The following is a 16316-nucleotide window of genomic DNA, read 5'->3' as shown; positions in this document are numbered from 1 at the left end:
CCCCTCCCACGCTGTTCAGCATGTTTATCATGATCACCATCTTGACCAACTGTGTGTTCATGACCATGAGCAACCCGCCTTCTTGGTCCAAAGATGTGGAGTAAGTTCCCTCCCCAAACTCCCTACCCCAGGTCTGCACTCCCAGTGTTCAGAGGGGCACTGCTCTTGTCTTCCGGAGGAGACACGCTGCCCCTGTGACACCACACCTTAAGCCAAGGTGGGGTGGGCATGCTGTCACCCTCCCTAATGTCCCCAGCCCTGGGTAGCCATGTACTCTCTTGGTGCCCATCCTCCTCCTATGTCCACAGTTGCCCTGTACGCACACATTCCCAGGTGACATCCTCTGCCCTGCCCGGCCCTCTTTCTTGCCAGGTACACCTTCACGGGGATCTACACCTTTGAGTCCCTCATTAAGATGCTGGCCCGAGGTTTCTGCATTGATGATTTCACGTTCCTCCGGGACCCCTGGAACTGGCTGGACTTCAGTGTCATCACAATGGCGTGAGCAGGGCCTGAGGCTGGGGTGGGAACGGCGAGAGGGCCAAGCACCAAAGAGGGCACTGACAGGAGGGCGGTGGCAGGGGCCGTTGGTTACTTGTGCCAACGGAGCCGTATGATCTAGGATGTTCCTAGGGCCCTGCTCAGAGGCCAGTGTCTCCTCCTCATACTGCACATACCTTGAGAGACAGCCTGACTCAGCGTTCCACAGCCAGTGGGTGAGCAAGGCTGTCCTTGACCCTCCACTCTCTATCAGCAACACCCAGCACTGTTCTTCCCAACTCTTGGGATAAACCAGGAACTTTGGGGGCTATTTGACCCGCCCTCCACTTAAAACAATTCTTTGGGAGTCCTCATCCTGGACCCAGAGACGCTTGGTTTCTGTCCCAGCTCTGACACATTCGACCTCAACTTCCCACTCAGGTATGTGACAGAGTTTGTGGACTTGGGCAACATCTCAGCCCTGAGGACCTTCCGTGTGCTGCGGGCCCTGAAAACCATCACGGTTATCCCAGGTATCGGGAGGTGTGGGGAACCTTCTGCCTGGGACAACATGCCCTTCCACCATACTTGGGCCTAGAAATAAATATTCAGGTTCTGGGGGCCCAAGCCAGGCTTATGACGATGCTTGGCCATGCGTTTGTATAGGAGTGTACCACAACTTGAACACAGAGAGGGCCATGTGGCCACCGAGCAGAAGGGGCTCGTAGTGGGAGGGCTGGGCAGTTAAGAGACAGGGTGAGCACAGACAGGCTCTGCAAACACACAGCGTGGGTTCACTTCTCCCCTTCTTGATACTGACCTTAGGCAAGTGGCTTAATCTGGCCTAAGTTTCCTTATTACTGAACCCCAGGGTGTGTATAAAAACTAAAAGCCTGAAATCTTTATAACAGTGGTTCTCAACCTGTGGGTCACGAACCCCTGTGTGTGGGGTCAAATGACCCTTTCACAGGGATCCCCTAAGACCATCAAAAACCACAGATATTTGATTTATGATCCATAGCAGTTATGAAGTAGCAACAAAAATAATTTGATAGCGGGGCTTGCGGTGGGGGGGTGGGGGGGAGATTGTCACCGCACATGACATGTTAAAGGGTCACAGCATTAGGAAGGCTGAGAACTGGTGCTCTGTGAAATGCTTAAAACAGCACTGGGCCTTGAGGTGTGATATATAAACATCCGTTGAAACTGAGGAGAACTCTGCCTGAGATACAAGGAGACCAGACAAGCCCAGAGCTCTACCTGAAAGTGACTCCAAGGAGTGGTAGTCCCCAGCCCTCAGCGATGCCAGAGGACCACGCCATCCCTATCCCAGAAGTGAGGGAAAGGCAACCCCAAAGTCATGTATCAGGGAGAACCAGGGGCCGGAGGGATGGCTAAGTGTTCCAAGTGACCTGGGTTCAGTTCCCAACACTCACACCATGCTCACAACTGCCTCTAAGGCCGGCTTTAGCGTCTTCAGGACTCAGGAGGGCTCTCAAAGGAGACTGAGGAACATTTGGTTTCCACGTCAGGAAAAGAAGGGAGAAATGAATGACCTAGTCCAAGGAGGAAGCTTTGGCCTCCGTCAATAACCAAAATCTCTCCCATGGAACCCCACCAGAATTGGTTTTGTTGTTGCTGATGTTGGTGGGTTTCGTTTGTTTTGTTTTGTTTTGGGGAGGGAGGTTGTTTTTGTTTTGTTTTGTTTTGTTTTGTTGGTTGGCTGGTTTTTTGAGACAGGGTTTCTCTGTGTATCCTTGGCTGTCCTGTACTCACTTTGTAGACCAGGCTGGTCTCGAACTCATGGCAATCAGCCTGCCTCTGCATCCCGAGTGCTGGGATTAAAGGCGTGCGCCACCACCGCCCAGCTACTAACCCTTTCTTTTTATTTTATTTTATTTTGGCTTTTCAAGACAGAGTTTCTCTGTGTAGCCCTAACTGTCCTGGAACTCACTCTGTAGACCAGGCTGGTTTTGAACTCACAGAGGTGTGCATCCCGAGTCCTGGGAATAAAAGTGTGTACCTCTACCACATAGTGTAACTCTTTCTCAAGTATTTACTCCATATAGAGGAAGACGGTCCTCTAAGATTCAATAGGCTGCTGCCTGACCCTCAGAATTATGTAAAAGCATACATAGACATTTAATAAATGTCACTGGGTTAGTGACCCAAAAAAATGTGTTCTCCAGACTCCCTCATCTCACAAAATGTGCCTTTAAAAAAGAAGCCACCAGCACCGGGCGTAGTGGCGCACGCCTTTAATCCCAGCACTCGGGAGGCAGAGGCAGGCAGATCACTGTGAGTTCGAGGCCAGCCTAGTCTACAAAGCGAGTCTAGGACAGCCAAGGCTACACAGAGAAACCTTGTCTCAAAAAACCAAAAAAAAAAAAAAAAAAAAAGAAGAAGCCACCGGCTGGGAGTGTTAGCACATGCCTTTAATCCCAGCCTGGTCTACAAAGCAAGTCTAGGACAGCCAAGGCTACACAGAGAGACCCTGTCTCAAACAAAACAAAAAAACAAAAAAAGAAAAATCAGTGTCTTCATGCTGGGTGGTGGTGGTGCAGCCTTTAATCCCAGTACTTGGGAGGCAGAGGCAGGTGGGTCTACAGAGTCAGGTGGAGCTACAGAGTGAGTTCCAGGAAATTTAGGGCTACATAGAGAAGCCCTGTCTTGAAACAAACAAACAAACAAACAAAAAGGAAAGAGCTAGCACAGGGAGGCTTCGGGGAAGAAGCTGTGAAGGATGAAGCTAGCCTCAGAGATGGACTTGGCTGAGGCTCGTGGTGAGGGTCAGGGTGGGAGCCCTCTAACCATCCCCCCTTAGCCCCTGCTGACACTTTCCCCCCTCTCTGTGACCAGGGCTGAAGACGATTGTGGGAGCCCTGATCCAGTCCGTGAAAAAGCTGTCAGATGTGATGATCCTCACTGTCTTCTGCCTCAGTGTCTTTGCCCTGGTGGGGCTGCAGCTTTTTATGGGAAACCTGAGGCAGAAGTGCGTGCGCTGGCCCCCGCCCATGAATGACACCAACGCCACGTGGTACGGCAATGACACCACGTGGTACGAAAATGACACGTTGTGGTACGGCAACGACACTTGGAACAGCCAGGAGAGCTGGGCCAGCAACTATACCTTTGACTGGGATGCCTACATCAATGACGAAGGTGAGAAGGGAGGTAGACGGGCCAGAGGAGAGTCCCTGGGTGGGTGGGGGGGGGGGGGAGGAAGCATACAGTTGGTTCTGAGAAATGACATCCAAGGTTACCCTAGGACGGACAGACAGACAGACACACACACACACACTAAGGATCTCACTGTTCATCATCCTTTTGTAGCCTGGGCACCCTGTTCTCCTTCCCCACACTTTGTGCTCCCTCCCTGGTAGGGCTGCCAGCAAGGCACGTCCTGTTCGCATGCCTGTCCTTTACGCACCCGCAACACACATACACATTCTCACACACTCACTATTACTCACAGTGTCTGCCCGTTGGAATGGTACCCTTCCTTCACTGTGATCCCCAGATTCTAACCACAACCCTATAGCTAAATAAATATGTGGTAGCTTAATGCACACACAGACATGTGCCCTTTGACCCTTATTGGGCCCCTGGTGACTCCTGACTTCATAACCTCAGGAAGGCACCAAGCCGACAAGGCTTAAGCTGAGCCCCTGCAGTTTGCCCGCTGGAGACCCTGGAGTTTGGAACCGTTCTTAAAAGATGGGGGGTAGGGGCCAGTGTGTATCTGTTCATACTCTTTGGGCACACAGATCCTTCCACTGGTGTGTGATACGTACGTGTGTTTTCTGTGCATCTGTGGGGTAACATGTCTTCTTTGTGGCCTCTCATTTCGAAAGGGAACTTCTATTTCTTGGAGGGCTCCAACGATGCCCTGCTCTGTGGGAATAGCAGTGACGCTGGGTGAGTTGTGGAACAGTGGTGTACCCCAGGTATTCTGGGAGGTGGGTGTTCATTAGGCACAGGGGTCTGGGGTGGATAGGAGCGTAAGGGAACTAGTGGGCAAGGGCAGACATCTTGGAGGACATATGGAGAACCAGGGGTCACCCTACCCCCCACCCACAGTCCTCCATCTGTCCTAGCTCTCTTCTCTCCCTAAGCCAGCCCCCCCCCCCCGCTTTTTACTACCAGGCACTGCCCCGAAGGTTACGAATGCATGAAGGCTGGGCGGAACCCCAACTATGGCTACACTAGCTACGATACCTTCAGTTGGGCCTTCCTGGCTCTCTTCCGTCTCATGACACAGGACTACTGGGAGAACCTTTTCCAGCTGGTACAGCTGTCCCCACTCTGCCCCTTTGCCCCACAGACATAACCCCCCCATGCCACTGCCCCTCAGAGCCACACAGAGCCCACCCATGATGGTCAGACCCCCCCCTCTGCACCATCTCCTCTCAGGGGTTCCTTCAATGCCCCTGTGGGACACCTGGTGAGAGCCCAACAACTGTCCTTTTCCTTCTCTGTTGTCACTTTTCGAGCTGAGGGTCTGGGCCCAGGAGTCTCTAAGCCTCAGAGAAATAAGTAGGACAGCCAGGAAAATCAAATTCTGCCTCCACACAATGATAATTGGCCCTCCATGTCTGTGGGCTCCGCCTCTGTAGGTTCAACCAACTACAGATGGAAAATGCTTCTTAAAAAATAGAGTAGGGCCCGGTGCGGTGGCGCGTGCCTGTAATCCCAGCACCCGGGAGGTAGAGGCAGGCAGATCTCTGTGAGTTCAAGGCCAGCCTGGTCTACAAAATGAGTCCAGGCCAATCAAGGCTACACAGAGAAATCCTATCTCAAAAAAACAAAACAAAAAAGAAAGAAAGGAGCAAAAAAGTGGAGTGCAGTCAGGCATGGTGGCATACACCTTTAATCTCAGCCCTTGGGGGGCAGAGGCAGGCGGAGCACTGTGACTTCAAGGCTAGCCTGGTCTACAAAGGGAGTTCAAGACAGCCAAGATAACACAGAGAAACCCTGTCTCAACAAAACAAAACAAAACAAAAACAAATAAACAAAAATGGAGTGGGTAGTGGTGGCACACACCTTTAATCCCAGCACTTGGGAGGCAGAGGCAGAGGCAAGCAGATCTCTTAGTTCAAGGTCAGCCCAGTCTACAAAGCAAGTTTCAGGATAGCCAGGACTATACAAAGAAATTCTGGGGTTTTTTTGGGGGGTGAGGGGGTGGAGAGGGGGAAGGCTGGGTATGTAGCTCAGTGGTAGAATACTTACCTACCAGGTCCTGGGTTCAGTTCCCAGTAATGTGTAAGGGAGAAATAAAGAGAAGTCTTTTAAAAGGAAAAATTGTGCCTATACTGGAGACTCGTGTTTAGAGGACACATACAAACATCCTATGGGGAGAGATCTTTGTTCCATAATTTAGAAAGCCCAGCAACTGTGTGCATAGCGCTTACATTGTATTAGATCCATGGGTCATCTAGAGAGGATTAGAAGAGGGAGCCTGTACCTAGGGTGGATGAAAACACCACACCCTTTCCCGGAAGGGGCATAACATCTGCAGGTCTTGGTATCCAAGGAGCCAATTCCATTCCCAGGGTACCAAGGAACGCCCGCACTTGATGTTCACTGTATGGCGGGTAGGCTGAGAACAGGTGGCAGCGTCTTCTGATCTTAGGCAGTGTTTTTTGGGTGGTTGTTTTTGGTTTTGTTTTTGTTTGGTTGGTTTTGGTTTTTCAAGACAGGGTTTCTCTGTGTAGCCTTAGCTGCCCTGGACTCGCTTTGTATACCAGGCTGGCCTCGAACTCATAGCAATCCACCTGCCTCTGCCTCCCGAGTGCTGGGATTAAAGGCGTGCACCACTATGCCCGGCTTAGGCAGTGTTTTTAACAAGATTAATAATAACACTAATCATAGGTCTACTTACTATTTGTTGAGCGTTTGTTTACTAGGTACCAGGCTCTATGGCAAAGCAAGGTTTTGAGGCCTGGTTGCTGTTTGTCCATCCTGGTTTTCTGATCTCGGGTGGCTATGTGGACTCCCCACAGCTCTGACCTGGGACACCAGAATGCCTGGGTCACTCACGTGTATTTTGAAGTTCCCTAGAATATGCCTTAGTTGCTGAGGATGTTTGCACCTTGTCTCTGAGGCCCCCAAGTCCCCAGGCTCTGTGTGGGACTCCTTGTCTGCTTACTCACCTAAGCATCAATGATGTAGAAAGGCCCCGGGGAGACGGTTAGACCCCCCCTCCTCCTTCCCTCCTCCCCAGACCCTCCGAGCGGCTGGCAAGACCTACATGATCTTCTTCGTGGTCATCATCTTCCTGGGTTCCTTCTACCTCATCAATCTGATCCTGGCGGTGGTGGCCATGGCGTATGCTGAGCAGAATGAAGCCACCCTGGCCGAGGACCAGGAGAAAGAGGAGGAGTTTCAACAGATGCTTGAGAAATACAAAAAACACCAGGAGGAGTTGGAAAAGGTGTGGACCTTGACAGGAAGTTGGTTTGGGGTGGGGCCCCAAGGGTCTCCCTGCCACTGGCCTAGACTGCTTAATTCTTGGCTCATAACAGGGACGTTGGGAGGAGGAGGGGCAAGAGGGAAGGGCTATGGGGCAAAAGGAGCAGGAAGCCCCAGGTTGGGAGCTTCAGTGGGAGGGGTGCCTCAGTTTCCCCGTCACACAGCAAGGAGTTTGGAACAGTGAAATGTGACGTTACCTCCGGGTTAAAGGTCCAGAGCTGGATTTGGAGCCACTTCCCTCTTTTTCACACATGTATGAAGTATAGGGCCCAGCAGGGTTGAGGGTTTTCAGGGTAAAGGGTCCTCGGTCACCTTGTCCCCACCCTGTCACTCAATCGCCACTGAGAGCTGCTCCTTCCCTACCTGTGCTAGATTTGACATCAGCTAAGAAAAGGAGCAGGGCGGTGGTGGCGCACGCCTTTAACCCCAGCACTGGGGAGGTAGAGGCAGGCGGATCACTGTGAATTCGAGGCCAGCCTGGTCTATAGAGCAAGTCTAGATAGCCAAGGCTACACAGAGAGACCCTGTCTCAGAGAGAGAGAGAGAGAGAGAGAGAGAGAGAGAGAGAGAGAGAGAGAGAGAGAGAGGGAGGGAGAAGAAAAGGGCCTGTCATCCGAGAGGCTCAGTAAGCATTTCTGTGAGTCAGTGCACTCATGCTCCTGTCTCAGAGGCAAATTTCTCACTCACCATCCTTGCTGGCTTATAGGCTAAGGCCGCCCAGGCTCTGGAAGGCGGGGAGTCAGATGGGGACCCAGGCCACAACAAAGACTGCAATGGCAGCCTGGATACATCTGGGGAGAAGGGGCCCCCGCGGCCAAGCTGCAGCGCAGACAGTGCCGTCTCTGATGCTATGGAGGGTGAGTGCCCCTGTGCCCCCACCCCCTCCTACTCTGCCTGTGCTGCCCACCAGGCCTCTCATCTTCCTGGGGTGCAGGGTGGGGCCTGCTTGGACCCAGCTCCAGGAGGGCAGTAACTTAATATTGACACCAAAGAAATAAGCTGGGATAAATATAGTCCTGTCGACCTGGCCCATTTCTGGCTGCAAGGCCAGGCCATTGTGGGAACTAGGGGGCTTCCGGGAGAGCTCAAGGCAACAGGGAAGGACAGGCTAATAATACTAACCAGGAAGGCCGGTTGTTCCGGAAACTACTCCGGTGTTTCCTGGGTAAAGGTTAAAGGTCATGGTCAAATCCCCCACGTAGGATCACAGACTCCCCACCAATCCTGTGGTACCCACCCTCAGGTCTCAGGAGGAAAATCAAAAACCAGTAACAAGGAAAGGTGGACAGAAGCAAAGTAGATGATGGATGGAGCAGATTACTGAACAGAGAGAAAGAGATGGTGTGATGGTAGAAGAGCAAGGTGGGGAAACAGAGATATTGACGGAGGGAGAAAATGAAAAGAGGAGGAGGCTAGGAGGAAAAAAAAAATCCCTGACCCATGGAAGGTACCCAGTTGCTCCCCAGGGCTTGCCCTGTGCTAAAAGCAGAGTCTGGGGTTCCTCAGGGCTCTATAAACCTTCAAAGGGATCCGTCTTACCTGACCTTACACTCTGCGTTCAGGCAACTGTGCCCTGCCAGGGAAACCTGGGCAGAGCTGGTCCCCGCCTCTGTTTCAGCTGTGGTCTCCTTCTCAGGCATCAAATCTCAGACCCTGCGGCAACTACAGTAGCCCAGGCAGACTAACTAGCCTGACACAGCCTAGAAAGGGTTCACTTTCCTCACTCCTCAGTGGGACCCCAGGCCGACCCAGGGTCTCCAAGGACCTGCCACCCATCCTGGGCTCTTTCACCTGTGAAATAGGTAGAGCCAATAGTGTTTACCTCTTCAGTTTCCAGTGGTAAGTACTGGAGAGCCTGCCTAAAGGGAGGTTGCGCCCATAGGCCGCTGAGACCAGGTGGAGGAACGGCCCCTATCTCATAGACCCTACAGCTTGCGGGTGGCAAGAATAGGCGTTTCCAGAAAGTCGCTTAAGACATGACAGTCTGGAGGGACCTAGGTTACCAGCAGCAGGGAGAAGGCCTTCAGGGACTCTGACCAGCAGCACTGGCCCGCCTAAGGTAGACTCTCAGTGCTCCCAAAGACTCCAGAGCCCAGGCAGTAGCTAGGGTATCTCTCTTTCCTGGTAGAATCCCAACCGGAGAGGCTGGCCAATAGCTCAGCTCCAGCTCACTGAGGGGAGGGCATTGTGGGGGTGCAGCAAGATGGTAGGGCTCAAAGCAGAGCACTAGCGAGGGGGTTTACTATAAAGGTGTGTCCTTTTTTTTTTTTCCTTTTGTTTGTTTGTTTTGTTTTTCTGTGTAGCCTTGGCTGCCCTGGACTCTCTTTGTAGACCAGGCTATCCTTGAACTCACAGCGATCCGCCCGCCTCTGCCTCCCGAGTGCTGGGATTAAAGGCGTGCGCCACCACGGCCTGGCTAGGAGGTGTGTCCTGAGGGGCTCTTGGGGAGAGGGCTTGGAAGGATGAGGCTTCTGTGTGAGATTTTGAGGGGGCTGGCCCTGAGGGTGAAGTGTTGGGGTGGATGGGGCTAAAGAGGGCCTTCTTGAGAGGGTCGGCAGAGAAGAGTTTTGAAGGACGATGTCCTGTGAGGTGGACGCTATGGGGACGAGGACAGAGGAGCCCTTCCAAGTGGTTGGTTGGAGTGTGGAGATGTGGAGTGCTAAAGGGTGGGGCGCGGGAGGATGGAGCAAAGATGGAGAAAGAGCCAAGCCGAGCCGAGACTCTTCACCAGACAACCCGTTACCACCCGGTCTCCAGAGCTAGAAGAGGCCCACCAGAAGTGCCCACCGTGGTGGTACAAGTGTGCGCACAAAGTGCTCATCTGGAACTGCTGTGCCCCGTGGGTGAAGTTCAAGCATGTGATCCACCTGATCGTCATGGACCCCTTCGTGGACCTGGGCATCACCATCTGCATCGTGCTCAACACCCTGTTCATGGCTATGGAGCACTACCCCATGACCGAACACTTTGACCATGTGCTCTCCGTGGGCAACCTGGTAAGGAAGGCACGGAAGGAGAGGGCGGTCATCCAAAGGACAGGACAGAGATGTGAGGCTGCCTGGGCCGGGTGGAAACATAGGGCACGCGGGGACATGTGGCGTGAGCCGTACAGGGGAGGCACGCGCAGCACTCTGGGGACTCGCGCTGTACAGGGGAGGCACGCGCAGCGCTCTGGGGACTCAGGCTGTACAGGGGAGGTACATCCACGCAGCGCTCTGGGGACTGTGGTAATTAAACTTCAAAGTATTTGGCAACAAAGGAGAATTGGGTGAGCTGAGACCAGGGCTCCCCCGGGAGGTCTGGATCCAGGCCACCTCCTGGAATTGGGGCTCAGGGAGTCAAGGTGTGTGGAAATGAGCGGGGCTAGGTAACAAGCTGTCATGAGCCTAAAAGAGACCAAGGGACTCGAGGGCGGGAGCGCATAGCCAGAGACACAGAGACATCCAGTGCAAGGAGGGTCTGCATCAGCCCTCACCCCAGAGGCCTCACCAAGCTACTCTCTTCCCAGCCCTTTGCTGCTCAGCTATTGTTGACATGCTCTGATCCGACTGCTTATCTGTGTCCATTAGGAGCATTAGCACCTCATTGCCTGGCCCAGTGGAGCCAGACAAAGGGAAAAGCCACTGCTGCCGCCTCCTCTAGCCCTGCTCCCTCATGCCCCACCCTTCCCAATCAGCTTTACAGTCCTGTCCCGTCCCACCAACCACCACCCCACCCCACCCACCACTGCCCCACCCCACCCTGGTCAAGGCAAATGGGCAAGAGGCCCCCCTCCTCCTCCAAGGAGAGACAGATTAACAGAGTAGGATATGAGGGAGAGTGGGAGCAGGACTGGGTAGGAGGCATAAAAAAAAAAATCAAATCCCTAGCCTTCAAGATCTGTCTATCTTGTGAAACAGCCATGGCCAGGCTGGGCAAGAGAAGCAAGAGTGTGCTCCAGGGCTGCCAGGGTGTGTGTGTGTGTGTGTGTGTGTGTGTGTGTGTGTGTGTGTGTGTGTGTGTGTGTGTGTGTGACGGGCAGGGCCTGTCTGCCTGCTCACCCACTGTCCACACTGTGCTGCTGTCTGGGCACGTGCTCTTAGGAGGAACCCAGTGTGCATCTAGTCAGGCTGTGGACCCATAGCAGCTGGTGCCTGGTAAGAGGCAGGGCCATACCCTCTTTAAGGGGCAGTGGGGTCCTCAGGTGCCTGTTCTGGGGTTGAAGAGGCAGATCTGATCTTCTGACTGGTTTTGTCCCTTTTAGTCCCTGCCCAAGACCCTGCGCCCACCAAAGCTTGCTGGGTGGCTAAGCGCATGGCTCAGTTGATAGAGTGCTTCCCTTAAGAGCAAACCTTCTAGGCCGGGCGTGGTGGCGCACGCCTTTAATCCCAGCACTCGGGAGGCAGAGGCAGGCGGATTGCTGTGAGTTCGAGGCCAGCCTGGTCTACAAAAGGAGTCTAGGATAGCCAAGGCTACACAGAGAAACCCCTGTCTCAAAAAAAAAAAAAAAAAAATAGAGCAAGCCTGCCTTCCTAGGCTCCTTTCCTAGCAGGCAGGAGCATCAGAAGTTCAAGGTCCTCCTCTGCTACCTAGTGAGTCTGAGGCCAGCCTGGGCTGCGTGATACATGCTTCAAAAGCAAAAAAGGAAAGTTTGCTAGGTCCTGGGGTTATACTCAGTAGGGAGGCTTGGAGCACAGAGGCGGGATCCAGAGCTGAGAACCCCAGGGACCGAGTGTCATGTAGGGGCGTTGGGAGGCGCATCTCTGAGCCCAGTTGTTTATCTGTGGAAAGAGTGTGATAACCCTTCCGAGTTTTATAGAGAACAGCGTGTCAGCGAGGTCAGTGTACGTAGCGTGAGTAGCACTTCATGAATGCTGATCATCATGATCAGATCGAAGACCCAAGAAGTTAGTGACGTCACAAGGTCAGAGTGGACAAGAGTGGGTCTGTGTTGTGCCCACCTATGCATATGGCATGACCTTTGTATCTGTCACTCACATGGACACACACGCACATGGGCCGCAGGTCCCACTCCCTACCCCTGCCCTTCAGTGCCCAAAGCCTCTGCCAGGAGGCAGGGGAGGGAGAGCCTCCCAAGGCCCAGTTCTCCATGAGCCTCTGTGACAGGGACCCCGTGTCTCTCCCCTCAGGTCTTCACAGGCATTTTCACGGCAGAGATGGTGCTGAAGCTGATCGCCATGGACCCCTACGAGTATTTCCAACAGGGCTGGAACATCTTTGACAGCTTCATCGTCACCCTCAGCCTGGTGGAGCTGGGCCTGGCCAACGTGCAGGGGCTGTCAGTCCTCCGCTCCTTCCGTCTGGTACCCAAGACCCGGGGGCTGGCGGGGATGGGGAAGATACCCTAAGGGGCCAGAAGGCAGAGGACCCGGCTGCCCCATGCCTGTCATGTGACCCCTCAGAGTCTATACCTGTTAACTAGGAGAAAAGGGATCCTTCCTTATATGTAGGGCTGGGGTCAGGCACCAAAACGGTGGCCCTGGGAATTGACATTAGGCGACCTTGGACTTCTGCCCCATGTGTGGCCTGAAAGACTGTTAGTAAGGACTTCGGGGCTTAAGAATCACTATTTTTCTCTATCCCTAGAAGTTTACTTCCCACCCACCCCCTCTTTTTTTTTTACTTTACCATGGGAATTTTCATGCAAACAAAAAGTGGAGCCAAAATATAATAGCTCCTTGGGCATCTGTAACCCTAACCCCCAAAAGCCATCAGTATACTGTAATTTTATTTTGTTTGTCTTTTGTTGTTGTTGTTGTTGTTTCTCAAGACAGGGTTTCTCTGTATTAGCCCTGGCTGTCCTGGACTCACTTTGTAGACCAGGCTGGCCTCAAACTCAGAGATCCGCCTACCTCTACCTCCCGAGTGCTGGGATTAAAGGTGTGCGCCACCACTGCCCAGCAGCATAACGCGATTTTATCTTTTAAAACAATTTAAATTTTATATATGTGTGTCTGTATGCCATGTGTCTGTGCTGTGGGTGCTTGTAGAGAGGCCAGAAGAGGATGTTGGATCCCCTGGAACTGGAGTTACAGGTCTGGCAATGAACTGCCACATGTGGGCGCTGGGAACCGAACTCGGGTCCTCTGGATGAGCAGCACGTGCTCTTAACTGCAGAGCCAGCTCATCAGCCACACATGCCGCAAGTCTTGCCTCATATTATCCCATTTTCTTTTATTGGGGGAAATATATTAAAGCAAATTCTGGTATACAGTCTCACTTGTAAATACTCGAAACTTTATCTTCAATGGCTAAGGACGTGTTTTTAAACATGGATAACAAGAGTCAGTAGGACATAAGTACCCATCAACAGAGAGGCACACGGAAGCCCTGTTCCTCAGGAGGGCGGGCTTTCAGACTGTCGGATATTGCTCTTTCTCCCCGGGGCTCCCTGGGGTTGATTGGTGGTACCCAAATCCTATTCATGCTTGTATTCTCCCTGCCCGGCAGCTGCGTGTCTTCAAGCTGGCCAAGTCATGGCCAACGCTCAACATGCTCATCAAAATCATTGGCAACTCAGTGGGCGCGCTGGGCAACCTGACCCTGGTGCTAGCCATCATCGTCTTCATCTTCGCCGTGGTGGGCATGCAGCTGTTTGGCAAGAGCTATAAGGAGTGTGTGTGTAAGATTGCCTCAGACTGCAGCCTGCCCCGCTGGCACATGCACGACTTTTTCCACTCCTTCCTCATCGTCTTCCGCATCCTCTGTGGGGAATGGATCGAGACCATGTGGGACTGCATGGAGGTCGCTGGCCAGGCCATGTGCCTCACCGTCTTCCTCATGGTTATGGTCATTGGCAACCTGGTGGTAAGTGAAGCCGTCCGTCCTGGGGGCTTCCTGACTCTTACCCAGGGAAATACATGAAGCATGTCCGGTTCCCCCTCTTTCTCATTTGAGGGGCCCCTTTGTCCTAGGTACAGCTATAAGGAATTGTTGGTGTTTAGATCTCACTAGTCAGGCCTGATGGCTGTGGACACGGTACCTCCAGCATTCAGGAAGCTGAACTGAAGGGTCTCTGGGAGTTCAAAGAGAGCCTGGGTTACTTAGTGAATTCCAAGACAGCCGAGGATCTAAAGGAAGACTATCTCAAAACAGACAAACAAAAAACAGTGGGGGTTGGAAAGATGGCTCAGCGGTTAAGAGCAGTTGCTGCTTTTACAAGGGACTGGGTTCAATTCCCCAGCAACCACATGGTGATTCCTAACCATCCATAACTCGTTTCAGGGGATCAACATCCTCTTCCGACCTCCTCAGGCACCAGGGGTACTCATGTGGTACCCATCCATACCCACGCAGGCAGGCAAAACATACATAAAATAAAAGGAATAAATCTAACTTTAAAAAAGTTTTCCATGAGCCAGGTGTGGTGGCTCGCTCCTGTAATTCCAGCACTTTGGAGGCAGAGGCAGGTGGATTGATGTGAGTTTGAGGCCAGCCTGATCTACAAAGTGAGTCCAGGACAGCCAAGGCTACACAGAGAAACCCTGTCTCAGGAAAAAAAAAATTTCTTTTTTCCTCTCTTCCATGCCCCACCTCCCGAAATGGTAATTCTATATGAGTGAGCTTCAAAAGTTTATGCTTCCCCATCAGCAGGAGTTTCTTAAAGTGGGTTCCTGGCCCCAGCCCTGGGGACCAAGAGTGGGAATACCACATCCTGTCATTGTCCCTGGTTCAGAGATCCTGTTTGGTTTTGAGACTCACTTTATAACCCAGACTGGCTTACAATGCTCAGCAATCCTCCTGACTCAAGTTCCTGAGTGCCATGAGTATAGGTGTGAACTTATACGCTGTATTTGGGTGTGCGCCCAGGGCTTGGTGGGGTTGGGGGAGGGGCTGTACATGGGGGGGAGGGGCTGTACATGGAAGCGATGCAGGCAGGACGGAGGCAAACTCATGGTGTAGTTGGCCAGCATTTCTGTTGCTGGGCCAGTTCGATTCCTCCCCTTCTTGGGACAGAGGTTGGGTCGCTCCCTTCAGGGCTCCTTAGTGCTGCACCCAGCTGGCCCCTGTGGTGGCCCAACTTGCCCTGGGCAACAGAGGGTGGAAGACGCCTGCCCGCGTGTCCCCACAAAGGCTGGAGGAATCTGTAGGCTTCTCAGAATCTGTTAGTGCTTCTCAGATATCGCTGAGCTCTGGCTGGGGGCTGATGCCGGTGGGGGAGGGGGTGTTACCTCAGCTGGAGGAGACCATGGGACAGCTACAGGAGAGAAATCAGGCCTGCAGTTCGTGAGAGAGTTCTATTTTTGGTGTTTGTTTTGTTTCTGGAGACAGGCTCTCTCTGTGTTAACAGTCCTGGCTGTCCTGGAACTTGCTTTGTAGGCCAGGCTGGCCTTGAACTCAGAGATCCACCTGCCTCTGTCTCCTGAGTGCTAGGATTAAAGGCGTGTGTCACCACTGCCTGGCTGAGAGAGGGTTCTGAGAGAGTAGGGAGAAAGAGGTTCCTGGGCCAAACTTTGGGGCAGGATTTGGTGTGGGGCGAGGGGCGACATGCTTGAAGTAAAAGTTTGTGAGTGAGGCCGGGTGTGGTGGCGCATGCCTTTAATCCCAGCACTTGGGAGACAGAGGAAGGGGGAATATCTGTGAGTTCGAGGCCAGCCTGGTCTACATAGTAAGTCCAGGACAGCCAGGGCTGTTACACAGAGAAACCCTGTTTTGAAAAACCAAGAGAGACCGGGCGGTGGTGGTGCACGCCTTTAATCCCAGCACTCAGGAGGCAGAGACAGGAGGATCACTGTGAGTTCAAGGCCAGCTCGCTCCACAAAGTGAGTCCAGGACAGGCAGAGCTACACAGAGAAACTCTGTCTCGAAAAACAAAACAAAATAACAACAACAACAAAACAAAAAAACCCAAGAGAGACAGATACATACACACACACACAGAGAGAGAAAGAGAGAGAGAGAGAGAGAGAGAGAGAGAGAGAGAGAGAGAGAGAGTGTTCTAGGAGATTTCTCCCTGTGTACAAGAGCAGTCAAGAACATTTTGCATTGCTTTGTTTGCTTTGTTTTGAGGCAAGGTCTTGCTATGTAACGTGGCTGTTCTTGAAATCAAGATTCTCATGTCTCAGGTACTCAAGCATTGGCTCTGTTTCCTCCGTGGGATCTCAGGTCACTGGGCTTGTGTGGGCGAGCCATTTTACACCCTGGACCGTCTCACTGGCACATGGCCCACAATAGTTTTAACCTCTTTTTCCTTGGTTTTCCTACCTGGACAACGACGGTGCCAATGGTGGTCATAGTAAAGTTACATGGCACAGGTCTCCGTGACACGTGCCCTCCTAAGTTCAGGGAGGTCTGATGTTAGAGGTGGGCGGTTTTAGGTTAATAATTATCATAGTAAAATTGCTAAAAAAAAAAAAATTGCTAGC

The 16316-nt window shown here is 52.5% G+C and overlaps 1 protein-coding gene across 1 annotated transcript in view; it reads left to right on the top strand.

The window, feature by feature from the left end:
• The first annotated feature begins 14 nt into the window (after positions 1 to 14).
• SCN4A (sodium voltage-gated channel alpha subunit 4) overlaps positions 15 to 16316 on the top strand; it is a 33630-nt gene continuing 17328 nt past the window's right edge. Inside the window, exons 1-11 of the mRNA XM_084748500.1 lie at positions 15 to 100; positions 373 to 501; positions 922 to 1013; positions 3340 to 3642; positions 4335 to 4398; positions 4627 to 4768; positions 6704 to 6913; positions 7658 to 7808; positions 9709 to 9947; positions 12081 to 12254; positions 13402 to 13758. Coding sequence (XP_084604626.1) covers positions 21 to 100; positions 373 to 501; positions 922 to 1013; positions 3340 to 3642; positions 4335 to 4398; positions 4627 to 4768; positions 6704 to 6913; positions 7658 to 7808; positions 9709 to 9947; positions 12081 to 12254; positions 13402 to 13758 — 1941 coding nt within the window. The 5' untranslated portion in view covers positions 15 to 20. The remainder of the gene's footprint in view (positions 101 to 372; positions 502 to 921; positions 1014 to 3339; positions 3643 to 4334; positions 4399 to 4626; positions 4769 to 6703; positions 6914 to 7657; positions 7809 to 9708; positions 9948 to 12080; positions 12255 to 13401; positions 13759 to 16316) is intronic.

Source organism: Acomys minous, assembly GCF_964271855.1.
Source record: "Acomys minous genome assembly, chromosome: 12".
Classification (NCBI taxonomy): domain Eukaryota; kingdom Metazoa; phylum Chordata; class Mammalia; order Rodentia; family Muridae; genus Acomys; species Acomys minous.
Note: the sequence above shows the minus strand (reverse complement) of the source record. Positions and strands in the feature narration are given on the sequence as shown.